Source organism: Nelumbo nucifera, chromosome 4, assembly GCF_055504915.1.
Source record: "Nelumbo nucifera cultivar China Antique chromosome 4, China Antique-T2T, whole genome shotgun sequence".
In the NCBI taxonomy this organism is placed as follows: domain Eukaryota; kingdom Viridiplantae; phylum Streptophyta; class Magnoliopsida; order Proteales; family Nelumbonaceae; genus Nelumbo; species Nelumbo nucifera.
The window spans coordinates 24,210,262-24,226,455 of record NC_142652.1 but is presented as its reverse complement, the minus strand read 5'-3'; the positions used below and the strand labels follow the sequence as shown (position 1 = coordinate 24,226,455).

Sequence of the window (16,194 nt, the reverse complement as noted above, 5' to 3'; positions counted from 1 at the left end):
TCTATTTGAGTTTAAATAAGATTAGTATAACTTCAGTCCTTCACAAATGCCTTAGTTTTTAAAAATCCCAACCAAGAATTCCAAGTTGGTAACTTTTGTAATGAGACAAAATTGAGAAGTATAAGGTTCTTAGGCTCCATATCAGTCTGCAATGAAGGGATACTGTTAGCAAAAGAAAACAACAGTCATTTTATAGTAAAGAAAATTATGAAAAGAAGAAAAAGGCATCCAATCAGAAAAAAAAAGAAAAGAAAAAGGCAGATAACTATAAAATAAGGCATTGCCGAGACAGACCCAGCCAAAGACCACCCCACTTTACATATAAACAACACCAATAACCAGCAACAAAATCCAACAAAATAAAAGAAACAATTGCCCCTATACCATTGTTAGTGTCGACTGTATAGGGGTAGTTTAGTCTTTCTATTTATGTTTAAGCTGATGTTTAATGTTTATGTTAAGTGATGTGTCCCATACTTAAGTAGGGACATAATAGTCTTTTGTTTTATTTAATAGAAACATATAAATATAACCTAGCCGACTAAAGAGAGTAACTTTTCTCTTTTGTTCAAACCAGTTTTCTCCTCCTTTCTTCTCTTCCCTTCTCTTCTTCTCTCTCCTATCTCCTCTAATCTTCCTCTAATACTATTTCTAACAGAATTCTAGTGCAGGTCTGAACTTTATCATGGTATCAGAGCCACTGTGACAAAATCAGATCTGCCCAGAATTCTATTCTATCGCCATTCAGCCTAGGGTTTTACAGTTTTCTTCATCATCCGTTGGAGATAGGGAAATGGGCTGAAAAGGAGTGATCACCCTTTCCCTTTGGAGGTTTTCATGCCTCCTGTCAGTGGTTTAGTGGGTGTTTGTGGTGGTTTGTAGGAAGCCCTCTAATCGGTGGTACGAAGGGGGCTGTTTTAGGTGGTGCAGTGGACAGTTGAATGTCAGGTTGGTTTTTGGTGATCAAATAGGTGGGCTATATGTGTGTTTCAGTGTGAACCGAGTGGTTGGTGAGTTGCTAGTGCTATGGTGTGTATTCAGGTAGTTGTGTGGTAGTTTTATGGTGCTGAAAGTGAAGAAATCAGTGATGGGTATTGCTGAAAATTGTGATTGTTAGTGGTTTCACTAGTGTGCAGTGTAGTGAAAACTGATTTAGAAGTTTGATATACGAAAAAAAAAGGGAATTCAGATATGGGAGACAGTAGTGAATACAAATCTAGTGTTATGGTTCCCACTGACTACCTGAATGTTCAGATGACTTCTATCAAGTTGAATGGGGAGAATTATGTGCCTTGGGCGAAATCTGTAGAGGTCTTTCTTAGAGCTAAGAAGAAAGTGAAGCATGTAAAAGAAGAAAAACCTCCCACTAGCTCTCAGGAGTATAGTGATTGGGTCATTGGGAACAAGAAGATGCACAGATTATGACCTGGTTATGGAATAGTATGGAACCCAAGATCAGTGTGAATTTTATGTTCCTAGATACAGCCAAGGAGATTTGGGACCATGCCAAGAAATTTTACTCGGGACAACACAATACTACTAAAGTGTATCAGCTTTATCAAGAGTACTTTAATCTGCAACAAGGTAATCAGAATCTTGAGGAGTACTATGCTAGCATGAGGAACCTTCGTAATGAGTTGAATGTGTACCATCCCCTCACTTCTGATGTTAAGATTCAGCAACAACAGAGAGAACAACTAGATGTGACCAGATTTTTAGTAGGGCTGAAATCTGAATATGAACCAATGAGAGCATAGATACCAGGAGGGTCAGCTCTAGAAGAGGTGTTTGCCCATCTTCGAAGGATTTCTGTTGGGCCCATAGAGAATTCTAATATCTTTGACAGGTCTACCTTTGCAGTGATGAGAGGGGGAGGCCGTGGTGTTAGAGGTGGAGATCGGGGAGTTCAGCCCGATCGTAGTGGTAGCAGTGGATCCATGTATGGTCGTTGTGGTGGTGGTGAACCCATGTATAGTTGTGGTGGTCGACGTGTTGGAGATCGAGATTAAGGGGGAACTCGTGGCAGAGGACGTAGTAATGGTCCGAGGTGTACACATTGTGGTATGGAAGGGCACACACTATTAACTTTTCTTATGATTTGCATGGCCCACCTTCAACTTGGGCAAATCATGCAGTGATGGTAGCTCTAGACAGGATATCCAACAACCTGTTCAGATGCCTTCTACATCTACGGATGTCTCCGGAAAGGAGATGATGAGTGTCCCACGTGATGAGTATGAGCGGTTTATCCAGGCCACCTCTCAACAGAATACATCTACTCTCGCACATTCAGGTATGGCTTGTCTGGCATCCAAACCCACCTCATGGATTATCAACTCTAGAGCTTCCGATCATTATGACTGGGACTCGAGGTATGTTTTCCTCCCTTTGACAGTGTTCCACATCACATTTTGTTACCCTTGCTAATGGTTCCGCATCCTCCATTTGTGGTGTTGGTAATGTTGGCATAAACCCTTTATCCCTGTCCTCAGTTTTGTATGTTCCCAAATTCTCTTTTAATCTTATGTCCGTTAGTAAGCTAACCAAGTCTCTTAATTGCTCTATCACCTTTTACCCCTCTTCTTGTGTTTTTCAGGATCTCAAGACAGTGATGAAGATTGGTGGAGGGCGTGAAGCTGGTGGACTGTATTATCTTGATGGTGGTGTTGGTTCGTCAATAGCTCTTCAGACATCTCTTTCTCCTCTTTAGTGGCACTGTAGACTTGGTCATCCATCGCTTAAAGCACTGAAGTCACTTATTCCGTTGTTGAATCGTCTTTCTGTTTTGGATTGCGAGTCCTGTCAATTGGGGAAACATCACCCATGTTCCCTTTAGTCCTAGGGTTGATAATCGTATGTCGAGTCCTTTTTCTTTAGCTCATTCAAATATTTGGGGTCCAAATAAAATAGTGTCATACAATGGTTACAAATACTTTGTTATTTTTGTTAATGATTATTCAAGGATGACATGGATTTACCTAATGAAAGAAATGAGTGAATTGTTTCCATTTTCCAAAAACTTTATGCTGAAATGCGCAACCAATTTGGTATACACATTAAGATTCTTCGTTCTAATAATGGTCACAAATACTTTTATGCACCGTTTCAAAAGTATTTGGAACAACATGGCATTATCCATCAAACTTCATGTGCCTATACACCTTAGCAAAATGGGGTGGCTGAGAGAAAAAACTACCATCTTTTGGAAACTGCGTGGTCCCTTTTGCATCATATGAATGTACTCAAACATTTTTGGAGTGGTATTGTGCTTAAATCTTCTTTCCTCATTAACCAGATGCCCACGCCCATCCTTGAAGGTCATTCTCCTTTCACCACTTTGTTTTCTACCTTGTCTCCTTTTCCCCTTACTCCTAGGGTTTTTGGGTGTGTATGTTTTGTTCATAATCTTGAACCTGGAGTGGACAAATTAGATGCACAATCCACCAAGTGTACCTTCCTTGGCTATTTCCAAACCTAGAAAGGGTATAAGTGTTATAACCCCAGTTCTCAACATTCCTTTGTGTGCCTTGATGTTACTTTCTTTGAATTTATTCTGTTTTTTCTAGGTCCGGTGATGTCTCTTCTTCTACCTCACCTCCTCCTCTTCCAGTTCCTGTTGAGGACCCCATCCCACTTGTTCTGGTTGTGACTAAGTCTTCGCCTCCAGTGCAACTTCCTGTTGAACGACCACCCATCCGCCAAGTGTACGCATCAACGACATGTACCAGCTCCTCCAGCTTCTTCACCATCGACAGATCCGTTAGTTGTCCCCCCACCAGCTCCACCTCTTGTTTCTAACCTTGATCTTCTTATTGCCTTGCGGAAAGGTAAACGCAGTTGTACACTTCATCATTTCCAATTATGTTTTTGTATCTCACCTTTTTGCTTCCCAACAGTGTTTTAAAAGCGCAAGGCGAGGCGCACGCCTTTTTGAGGCAAGGCACACAATTTAAAAAAAAAGCTAAAAATTCAAAAAATTATAAAACATAGTATTAATAAAAATATTAACTTAAGTTTTAAAAAACCTATTATCTAAAATTAAAACACATAAATATAATATGTAAAGCATATTCAAATGAGAATTTAAAAATGAAATCAAACATATAAAAAATTTTCAAGCATATAAAACCCACAATCTCTTTTTTTTCTCAATTGCATCAAGTAGCTAATGTGACATATTACATTCCTAATTCTACGAGCCGCCTTTGTGCCATGCCCCTTGAGGCAAGCCCAAACAAGTCCATGTTAGGGTCTTAAATTCTTAGATTTCACACAAAAAATAATAATTTTATAGTTTTAATTGCTTTTAAGAAGATATTTTATTAAGATGAATGAATGGACAACATTACCAAATTTCGAGAATGAATCCCCTATTTGGTAATGTTGTCCATTCATTCATCTTGATAAAATATCTTCTTAAAAGCAATTAAAACCATAAAATTATTATTTTTTGTGTGAAATCTAAGAATTTAAGACCCTAACATGGACTTATTTGGGCTGGCCTCAGGGGTCCGGGGGTGGAGCCCTTGGCCCAACGGCTAGACTCAAAAAAAAAAGGAAAAAGCAGCAAATTTTCAAAAGGCGCATGCCTAGGCGCACCAGGCATGCACCTTTTGAATGGGCTGCGCCTAGGACCTAGGCGAGGCGCCTACCCTAAAATACGCTTCGCCTGAGCGCCTATTTGCGCCTTTTAAGTCACTGCTTCCCATCGTCAGTTTGTTCCTCTGTTGTCTTTTATTTCGGTTCCTACGGATGTCCAGGAAGCCCTTGCCTCTCCAAGGTGGCGCCATGCAATGGAAGAAGAACTCTCAGCTTTGGCTCATAATCACACGTGGTATCTCAGCATGTTGTGGGTTATAAGTGGGTATACATTGTTAAGTATTTACCTAATGGTAATGTAGAGAGATTGAAAGCTCGACTGGTTGCCAAAGGCTATTCCCAAACATATGGTATTGACTATACGGAGACCTCTCCTATTGCTAAAATTGGTTTCGTTTGTGCTTTAATATCTCTAGTTGCTATGTATGATTGGCCTCTGTTTCAACTTGACATCAAAAATGCCTTTTTACATGGTGATCTCCTTGAGGAGGTCTATATGGAGCAACCACTGGGGTTTGTTGCTCAGGGGGTAAGGTGTGCAGACTAAAGAAGGTCATTTATGGACTTAAACAGTCCCCTCGTGTGTGGTTTGGTAGACTCAATGAAGTGATAAAGAAGTTTGGTATGAAACAGTGTCAGGTTGATCACTCAGTATTTAGCCATGATTCGCATGTTAGGGAGATCTTACTGGTGGTATATGTGGATGATGTTGTCATTACCGGCAGTGATAGATTGGGGATTGATAGGCTAAAGACCTTTCTGCAATAGCGCTTTCAAACAAAAGACCTTGGTAAATTAAAATATTTCATGGGAATATAAGTAGCAAGGTCTAAGCATGGTATTAATTTGTGCCGGAGGAAGTATGTTCTTGATTTGTTGGAGACAGGATTGTTAGGTGCCAAACCAGTTGAAAACACCTATGGAACCAAATACCAAGTTGAGCAATGATATGGGTGAGGAGTTTGAAGATCCTAGAAGGTATAGGCGGTTGGTGAGTAAGCTAAACTACCTAACCATTACTCGGCCATATATTTCATTTGCAATTAGTGTGGTGAGTCAATTTATGCAGAAACCTCAGGTTCCACATTGGGATGTAGTTCTAAGGATTGTAAGGTATTTGAAGGGATCTCCTAGTCGTGGCTTGATATACAAGAGTTGAGGAAATCTTGAAATAGAGGGATACGCTGATGTTGATTGGGATGGTTCTATATTTGACAGAAGGTCCACTACATGTTATTGTACTTTTCTTAGGGGTAATTTTGTGACATGGAAAAGTAAGAAACAAACAATTGTGGCAAGAAGCAGTGTAGAAGCTGAATACAGAGCCATGGCACATAAAACTTGTAAACTAGTGTGATTGAAAAATCTTCTACAGGAGATGGGATATTCAATTAACACTCCAATGAAGCTTTATTGTGACAACCAAGCTACAGTCCACATCTCTTCTAATCCAATGTTTCATGAGAGAACAAAGCATATAGAAGTTGACTGTCACTTTGTGAGAGAGAAGGTGCTTAGTGGAGTGATAGATACTGCATATGTTAACACAGGAAGTCAATGGGCAGACTTGTTCACCAAAGGGTTGAGTCGGGGAAGAGTGGACTACATATGTAACAAGTTGGGACTATATGATATATACTCACCAGCTTGAGGGGGAGTGTTAGTGTCGATTGTATAGGGGTAGTTTAGTCTTTCTATTTATGTTTAAGCTGATGTTTAATGTTTATGTTAAGTGATGTGTCCCACACTTAAGTAGGGACATAATAGTCTTTTGTTGTATTTAATAGAAACATATAAATATAACCTGGCCGACTAGAGAGAGTGACTTTTCTCTCTTGTTCGAACCAGTTTTCTCCTTCCCCTTCTCTTCTCTTCTTCTCTCTTCTATCTCCTCTAATCTTCCTCTAATACTATTTCTAGCAGAATTCTAGTGCAGGTCTGAACTTTATCAACCATCATCCCCTCCAAACATAACACAAAACGAAACATGGAGTCCCCAAACAGATCAACCAAAAACAAGAACCCTTCCACACTCTTATCTCATCCTGCCATTCTTATCAAACATTTTCTCACCACCCCTTAAACATTTTACCCCCCCCCAAAAAAAAAAGAAAAAAAATAAGAACTCTCTCACCAACCTGTTTGTTGAATTATTTGATAGATTTTGAATAAGCATTATTAAACCTGTTCTCTCTCCTATATCAACTTTTTTTTATCAATAACAACACAATTTTATCAACGAACATTAAAAGGATACAAGATGGTATAAGAAGCAAGGGGAGAGGTAAACTCTCTTAACCCTTCCCCAAAGAAACTATTCAGAATTACACCAGTGCCCAAAACATTCCATCTCTTCCCACCCCTTGCTTAGCAAGTGTATCAGCAAAAGAATTAGCACTTCTCTTCACCAACTACAATTTTATTTCCATACCCTGGGTCAGCCATTTAAACTTCCTTCTTTCATTAGCATAGTACCAAAACTCGCTTTCCTCCTTTTGCAGCCAGATTATCATCAATTTTGAATCGCACTCAATAACCAGCTTTCTAATGTTAAGCTCATTTGCCCTCTATATGCCTTCCTATATCAACTTCAATATGTTCTTAATAAATAAGACCACTCTCTAGAGAATGCATTAACTCTTAAATGCATAAATGAAAATGCAAGATAATATGATCTCCACTTGTAAATAATGGGTTATCAGCAAAATCACATTGTAATTAGAGTCACCAAAGCTACTGAAAATGATTTAACTTTTTGTGGTAAAAAACAGAAAAATAAGAAGAGAAGTTCACCCATTCCAAAAAAAGGGGGAAACAAGAGCATACTAATCATTTTGGGAAACAATCATTTGAATGACTTTGTAATAGTATGAAAAAGGTTAGGTGGTAGGTGGTAGATGCCAGCATAACACATGGTATGAATGTTTTGTACATATCATTCTTTAATTCTTTAACGATACAGGTTACAAGTTACCTATCAGAAAAAAAAAAAGAACATACTTATCACAGAGCTGAAAATTTTTGCACAGGTTGCATATCCATTGCCTTCCAGATATTATCATATCACTGCAGTGTGTGCAAGCTAACTGCAGTTGGACCACAATAAAGTCTTCTCTAATTGGGAAGATGGTTTCACCAAGCTATAGCATCATAAGATGGGAAAAGAATTAGTTGATTACATTTCCAAGAAAAAGGTAAAAGAAAGGACTAAATAATTGAAAACTAAAGTAGCTGCAATGAGACAGCATGCAATCCTACTAGAAAACAAAAAAGATAAGATGGGAGACCACCAATTAATGGCAACCCATAGAGAGAAGAATCACAAAAAGATGCTTTCATTACTAAAAGGCACATTATTGTTACCAGAATTTAAGTGTTAAAATTAGTCAGATTTACAAAGTTGTCATGAATGAAAGTGTTTTATTTGTATAAATGTTACTATTTTGTACTTCATTCGTAATTGCACCATGCAAAACGAGTTTCTTTGCATGCTCATATCCTGACAAAGTTTGGATGGTCAAATCAACAAGCTTCTTTGCATGCATGTTGTAGGACATAAAGTCAATGGTATTGGTACCAATAAAAAAAAGGGCAATGGTATTTATATTGAATATCTTTAGTTAAAGAAACACAAAGAATGGAAAAGAAAATGCTTGATGTATTTACTTTTTTCATTAGCAGAATATCCTTGGCAGCACTTCCAGAAACATCAGTCTGGCGCATAGCTTTTAGAACCCTTCTGGATACAAACTTCTTTCCCTTTCTCTGTAGGTGCCCTATACCTTTTTCTAGATCTAGATTTCTTAAAATATCCTCAGCTGCACCTGGCCAAAAGTCACCATCAAAATATGGCAAACGAGTAGCTGTTACCTTGGCCTTACATTCACCAGGTGGCACAAAGAAATGGTTATATAAATTAGTGATGCTAACAACAATGTTTTCTTCAGCTGCTTTTCTTAGCATCATTAAATACCTGCACATTTTCAGAGAGTTACAGTTAAGCACATATGTACACACATTCAGATACATAGTTTTTTTCTGAGGGGGAACGGGGAAGAGAGAGACCATTCCCGCAGCTTGTCAGTCTTTGGCACCTTCTGTATCTCTGGATGGAAGTATAGAATAAAATCTTCTCCTTTCAAAGGCGGGCAAGCCCATATATAGCAGCTAGTGAAACCCCGTTTCTTGCAATAATCCAGATATCCTATCTGATAAAGAGAACACAGTTAAAAAGAGGCCATGTGTATGGTGTAAAAAGGAAGCTAAAAAAGGTGCAGTTCATAGAGGATTCATCAGGTAAAGGGAAGAAGTTTTTACCAATATCTCATGGTAAACAAAGGTACGAAGAGCTTCTCCAGTCACAGTTTTTGTCTCGGGCCTGAAGTACTTAACAGAATCAAGATATGCAAGATAGACACAACGTTGATTGGGGTAATAGCATTCTGAACTGAACTCCTGGACACACATCCCAAACAGGCATATGTCTACTCCTTCAATCTTCTGAAATAAGAGAATAACCTACAATGGAGAAATATAATATTGTCTTTATCAGAATCCCTTCCTCGGGTACCTACGCAACAGGGAAGTAGACAACAGACTCAAATAAATATATATACATACATATATATATATATATATATATATTGGCAAGATAGAGCTTTGTATGATTCAATGGGCTAACACTCTGAAGGAGTTTTCAGCCGTATCAAAGGAGCAGATCACAGATCAATGGGAAGAATTCTTTTTGTTTGATTTTGTAAATGAATAAATAGTAGATTCATATTATACAGGCAATACTATTTGTATAGCTTTTCTGGACTGTTTCTGTCCAAAGGCAATCCTTTGTAATTACCTTTTGGGAGAAGCTCTCCCTCCTTTTGAGTAGTACACTATACTTCACTCATAAAAAAGAAGTCTACAATTGCAAGATTAATATCTCAAAGAATACAAATGTAATTTTTTTCTGGAAATAATAAAAGAAACATTAACAGAAAATCAACATTCTCCTTTCTTCCCCATTTCTATATGGCGGCCTGATTCTTGCAGGGGTGAAGACAGTAGTCCTCTTGCCAAAGATGAAAAGATGACAGGATGTTCATGAAGAAGCCTCTGTTTGTTATTCTTCAATCCAGAGAATAAATTCTCTCTAATTCTTTCCCATTTGTTCATCCACAATCCTGACATAGAGTTTTTCTATCTCCTTTTTCACTTCTTCCCCCACAACCATAGTTTTTCTATGTTATGGTTCTAAAGAAACATGAAAGATAAAATGGAAGGGTATGCACTGCATGCTAATTTTTAGATTTACAAATATCTATTGTTTGGCAAGGCAAGAAAACACCTAAATTGGGCCAAAATGAATGCTGACTGGAAGAGATTGGTTCTCAAATCCAAGGAAGAAGGTGGAAATGCAATGATACCCAGATAGAAATTTCTTTTTCCAATTTTCCTTAGACTTCCTTGCCTTTTTTAGTGGAAAAAAAAGTTGGGATTAGTAAGTAAACATGGGTTTCCTCCTGCCACATGGCATCATTATATTGGGTTAACTAAGAGACCAAAACCCTATTAATACTCTAAAAAGGATGGGAAAGGAATTTGATTACATGGTATTCGCATTTAAAGTATAATTTCAGTTCTCACCTTTGACCTATACGGGAATTCCACTGGATAGTTTTCTTCATGAAAGAAATCTAGAAAACACTGCTTCACTGCCAATATCTTCTCAATAGATGAAACCACTCTGACAATGAGATTTTCTGCTCCAGGTACCTGGTAAGTGGGCAACAAACAACAATATAAATAGACACTGCTTCATTAGTTGCCTATGAAGCATGCTAGCATTTTCACATCAAGAATCTTGTGCAAATGATAAAGAGGAAAAAAAATCAACTACCATAACTATGGACTAACTCAAAACATAGACATGCTAGGTTGACCAGATATTGATACTGGTACAAATGCTTATATGAGAGGCACCAATATGACCGTTCAGTTTCCAAAATCCAGAAAGCATATATTACAAGTATCTCTTCCCATATCCAAACACTATGCTTTTACGGTAAACTATTAGGGAGTAAGATAAAAAGTCATGAAAATACTTGCAATATCTAGGGTGTTGTTGAGAAAGAAAACAAGAAATGGAGGAGAGAGGAAAAAAGGGCAACAAATGGAGGAGAGAGTGTTACTGTTCACTCTCTCAAACATGAGATTTATACTATGAGAGAAAGATTACAAGAAACCTCATATGGGCGCCCAAATACAAAAGAACATGAAAAGACAAAAGGGCCCTTGCCCCAAACAATCTCAACAAAAATAACAAACATTGATTCTCAAAGAAGGAATGTCAACCAAGGGGTCCTTTCAGAACAATTTCCTCAAGGCTCTCTTGGAACTTGGAAGGATAAGAATACCAGCATGTTTAGACCTATAAAGGGTCCAAAGAATCAGAGGTTGTACATATTACAAAAAATCTTCTCTCTTCTGTTTATGTGGGGCTGGTCCACGTAAGAAACTTAAAGTGGGTATAAGAGGAAGTAATGAAGGATAGTCTTCATTCCGTCAAAGCTGCTGAGTATGTGAGCAATGGTCAGAAGGTATGTCTAAATGAATTTCCTACATAAGGAAGTATTCATAGAGATAATATGGATGTGGAAAACAATAGAAAGAAGTGATATACATTGTGATTCAGAAGATTCCAAGGTTATCTCTCAGGATTTGACAATGGAAAGTGTGTCTTAGAAGGTGAACTATAGAATCTGACCTGCTGATGATATTATGGTTAATTTGTTAACAATGAAGAGAATTTAGGGAAAAAGAGGTGAAGGAAGTGTGGTCGATAAGGATCTTGGAGAAGATAGTGTAGCAATTGACGAAGTGGTTAAGATAGAAAAGCTGGATCTTAATAAGGTGATCAGAAAGATACTGGTGTAACAAGAAATTGGGATTGTTCTGTTGATAAAAAAAGGAAAAAAAAAAGAAATTGGGATTGCAGGACAAGTGATTATGGAATTAGAAGGCAAGAAGCAAATTGAAAATTCTAAAATCCCAACTATAGACTCCAAGAATTAATCACACCCACAAGTGACCTGGAATGATTTTACAGAGGCATTGTGTATTAGATTTGGACCTACAGCTTATGAGGATTATGATGAGGCCCTCTCAAAGCTCAGACAAATCGGATCTGTTCATGAATATCAGATTGAATTTGAGAGATTGGCCACATGAGTCCATGGATGGCCAGAGAGAGCTCTTATGGGGTGTTTCTTGGTGGACTCAGAGGAGATCCACATTAAAGTTAAGGTCCTCCAACCGGCAACTATTCTAGCAGCATTGGGGCTGGCCAAATTGCAAGAAGAAAAGCTGAGTCAATTTGGAAAATAAACCGGCCCACTTAACCAATATTCAGTTAGTTCTGGTCCCTGTTGAATGTTAATTGGTGCTTACCATTTCCAATAAAAAAAAAATGCTAATTGGTGCTTGCCAAGTTTTTGCTTCAGTTGTTTTCTACCTGGAAGTTGGTGGGCTTGAGTAGAAGGGTAGGGTGCTTTAGAGTGCCCTTCCTTATGTTGTGTGTTGGGTTCTGTGGAAAGAAAGGAAGGGGAGAACTTTTGAAGGAAAGCTCACCCCCTTAAATGATGTGGTGGCTAGGGATGTGGCTACTTTGCATTCCTGGTTATCTGACAACTTATTCAAAAACACCCCTTTGAGTAGAAGGGTAGGGTGCTTTGGAGTGCCCTTCCTCATGTTGTGTGTTGGGTTCTGTGGAAAGAAAGGAATGGGAGAACTTTTGAAGGAAAGCTCACCCCCTTAGATGATGTGGTGGCTAGGATGTGGCTACTTTGCACTCTTGGTTATCTGACAACAACTTATTCAAAAACACCCCACATCATCACTTTTTTGAGTATAGAACACTTCTTAATTAATTTTACAGTCATTAATTTTTGTATTTAGTTTGAGAGCCTAGGTTTTTTGGGTGGCTTCTCTGTATAGTTTCTGGCTGTACATGGAGCATACTTGATTATAAAAAGCTAGCCCAGGCTAAGATACAAGCCCCTAGGGAGAAAGGGATGTTCTACAATTGTGACAAGAAATTCAGCCCTGGACACAAATACAAAACTTAGGAAGTGTTCCTCCAGACATAGGCCTAAGAGGCTAATGCTCAAAATTTTCTGCAAACTCTAGTGAAACCTTGAAATGGGCCTATGAGGCTGAAATCCTGAAATAACACTTCAAGCCCTGACCGGTTTAACTTCACCTCAGACTATGAGGGTCGATGGCCAGTTAGCAGGCTGAACTGAAGGGTGTCCATTCTTATAGATAGTGGAATCACCCTCAATTTTGACTTGTATACTAGCTTGGCAATTGAGGCTGATTGTCCAGCAAACCACCCCATTCACAGTTCATGTGGCCAATGGTAACCATTTGAGTTGTCAAACAATCTGTGAGAATTTGGCATTAAAGGTCCAGAATCACTTGTTCTATGTGGGCCTCCACCCACTTGAATTCGGTGGGGCTGATATAATGCTTGGCATTCGGTGGTTAGGGCAACTAGGCCCAGTTATTTGTGATTGGGCCCTTCTCACTATGGACTTTGAACTGGGCAGGAACAAGGTGCATTTGAGTGGGCTTAGGCCCAACTCTACCAAATCAATGGGTCTCAAATCTATTATTAAGTGTAAACCAGTTCTCATGCAAATGGGCCTAAGTCACTCACACCCACTCCTAACATCCGCAGTTGATGCACTCACTCTTTTAGACTATCAGAACATGTTGAAGGTGCTCTTGTTAGAATATCAAGAGGTCTTTCAAGAGCCCATGGGCCTCCCAACTTCACATAGCCACGAACACCGCATTCTAATAACCCTAGGTGCTGCCCCGACCAATGTCCAGCCCTATAAATATCCACAATACCAGAAGGAGGAGATTGAGTGGACTGTTCAAGAACTCCTTGATAAAAAGATGGTTCAGCCCAGCAATAGTCCTTACTCCTCTTCAGTCTTGTTCACCAAGAAGAAGGATGGGTCATGGAGCTTCTGTGTGGACTATAAAACCCTCAATCTCATTACAGTCAAAGAACGCTTCCCTATAGCAATAATTGATGAGCTATTAAACGAGTAAAGAAATGCTACTGTCTTCTTTAAGTTGGACCTCGAGAGTGGGTTAGCATCAGATCAGGTTACACCCTGAAGACGTGCACAAGACTGCTCTCAGGACTCATAATGGTCACTATGAGTTCTTGGTCATGCCATTTGGCTTGACCAATGCACCATCCACATTTTACTCCCTTATGAACGAGATCTTCATGCCCAATTTGCACAAGTACATCCAGTTTTTTTATGACATACTCGTCTAAGGTATAGATTAGGAGCAGCATTTGGTGCACTTCAGGGATATATTGGAAAGGCTCAGGCAACATTAGCTTTTTTCCAAAGAAAGAAAACGCACCTCTAGCCAGGCCCATGTTCACTACTTGGATCAGTATATAGGGCCCACATGCTAACCAATATCTAATTTGGATTCAATCAGGATCTAGGTCATCGAAGGAAATTGCATGAATGACAAGATCCATACCCAATTCATACCTCCCCTATCAAATCCACTTCCAGTCTATTTAAATGTCCAAAGCTGCTTAACCACAGTGAGGAGTGTGCTAAATCCTATATATATATATATATGCAGAACCATAAAGGGAAAACATTGATGATATAGTTAAACTTTTGCACAACATCATAAGAAAATCCAATTAGTTGCTGTCCATTGTGAATGACTTGCTCATTAATGATTATCTCAATCAGTTAAAGGTTTACAAACTTGTGGCCTCATTGTTTTGTTTGGTATATGGCCACATATAACCAACATCAACATTTCATTGCAGGTTTAGCCATTTTATCCTGCCTGCTTACCTGCAAATTTATCCATCACTTTCTGATAGCTTTTTGATTTCTAATTTTTAATTTTACAAACTGTGGCTTAATTGTTTTCCCAATGATATACACCCACAAATAGCCGACATCAGCATTTTATTGCAGGTTTGGTTATTCTAACCTGCCTCCTTATCTGCAAATTTACCTATCACTTTTTGATAGCATTTTGTATTTCCAACTTTTAACTAATACCATTGAAAAATTAGTTATCTTGCTTTTCCCATCAATGCACTAAAAACTTTTAGGAAAGACATTAAAGTGACTGACAGCTTCAGTAGCATGGAAGTATTACCTCATCAAAATTCTTACCCAAGACCTTTGCTCTCTCTTCTCTCTCTTGCTTAAGACGCTTGAAGAGTCTTTCCTCTATGTGATCACTAAGCATGGTTCTTGGCAAATCTTTTGCACCAAGAATAGCATGGTCTGCTAATGGTTTGCGGACTCCACTTTCCATCTCTTGTATAAAACAATATGGGCAAACGTATTCAGCTTTCTCGTCCTTGTTTCTTTCACTGTTAAAGAGAGCACATATCTGATGTTGCCAACCTTCACATTTATCGCATTGAACCCACTGGGACAAACAACACAACCACAGATCCTAGGTAAGGATAATCTTCATTAAATTATGAGAAAGGGAATAGGAGGTTCACTTACTGATTCTTCAGTCACTTCATCATTCTTCTTCTTTTGCAGACTTGCCTTGGGAATATTGTACCCATCAACTGTGATACTTTCGCCTCGAGATTCACTATAGCATGAGGTACAGAAAGTGTATGGCATGATGCCATCTGATGCAGTGTAATACATCAAATTACGCTTTATACGGCCGCCACAAAATGAGCAATACAATGGTGGCGGCTCAAATGAAAGCTTCTCCACTGCACACAACCGGCATGAATTTTCACTCACACAATGCACCATTGTTTGATTCTTCTCTGCCTTTGTCTTACTCTGTTAAAAGGTAAGAAAAAAACATAAATTGCAGATGCAGCCACAGATGGAGACTTAAGGTGACAATGATTTCAAAAGCATGCTTAAGAAATTCAATAATACTCACAACATCAGACAATATATAGGATAAAGCAAGTTCAATAGTAAACAGCGCAAGAAAAATATAAGTCTCAGTAACTGTTTCATGGTTACTGATGAAGGATGATTTGACCCAACCTATGAAACGGTGACATGTAGACGCCGACTTAGCATGAGCGACAACCTAGCGTTGAAGCCCGGAGCGACCAAGTGACGGGCCCATGAAGCAACTGTAGCTCGCGAACTAAAGTTATTAGCTCGCCCAAGCTCCCTAGCAGACAAGTCATTCCGAGGACCAATTTCACTAAGGGTAATCCTGGAGTGTTCCAAGCTCGCCACGAGATAGCTCGCGAACGAGCCGCACTAGCGCCCTCCAGGAAGCTTCCAACTGACAGACCGTACCGGTCAGACTGTGCCATATCCTCTACTGACGGCGCAGTCCCAGTCCTTTCGACAGTCTGTGTCCACGTCTCTCGACAGGCAAAGGCATGCCTACCACTTTGGAAACGTGTCACTCACCCGAGCGAAGCGTACGCCACAACGGCCACCTACGCAGCCCTGGCAGGTAACGGCTGTGGCAGGAGCCCAGTGGCGGTTATGCCCGACCTAATGTGAGTGTCCCTATAAAAGCCCTCAAGGCAGA

The 16,194-nt window shown here is 39.2% G+C and overlaps 1 protein-coding gene across 6 annotated transcripts in view; it reads right to left on the bottom strand.

The window, feature by feature from the left end:
* LOC104603126 (histone acetyltransferase HAC1-like) overlaps window positions 1–16,194 on the bottom strand; it is a 38,648-nt gene that overhangs the window by 3,855 nt on the left and 18,599 nt on the right. For 5 of the 6 annotated variants that reach the window (XR_016085199.1, XM_088902560.1, XM_088902558.1 and 2 more), the window contains 7 exons: window positions 15,177–15,473; window positions 14,815–15,093; window positions 10,240–10,368; window positions 8,917–9,117; window positions 8,665–8,807; window positions 8,266–8,572; window positions 7,600–7,739 (listed from right to left, as the gene is read on the bottom strand). Coding sequence is in view for 5 of the 6 variants with exons in the window: in XM_088902560.1 (XP_088758686.1) it covers window positions 7,600–7,739; window positions 8,266–8,572; window positions 8,665–8,807; window positions 8,917–9,117; window positions 10,240–10,368; window positions 14,815–15,093; window positions 15,177–15,473 (1,496 nt within the window). In the remaining variant the exon portion in view is untranslated. The remainder of the gene's footprint in view (window positions 1–7,599; window positions 7,740–8,265; window positions 8,573–8,664; window positions 8,808–8,916; window positions 9,118–10,239; window positions 10,369–14,814; window positions 15,094–15,176; window positions 15,474–16,194) is intronic. The other variant, XM_088902562.1, reaches the window with a different exon arrangement.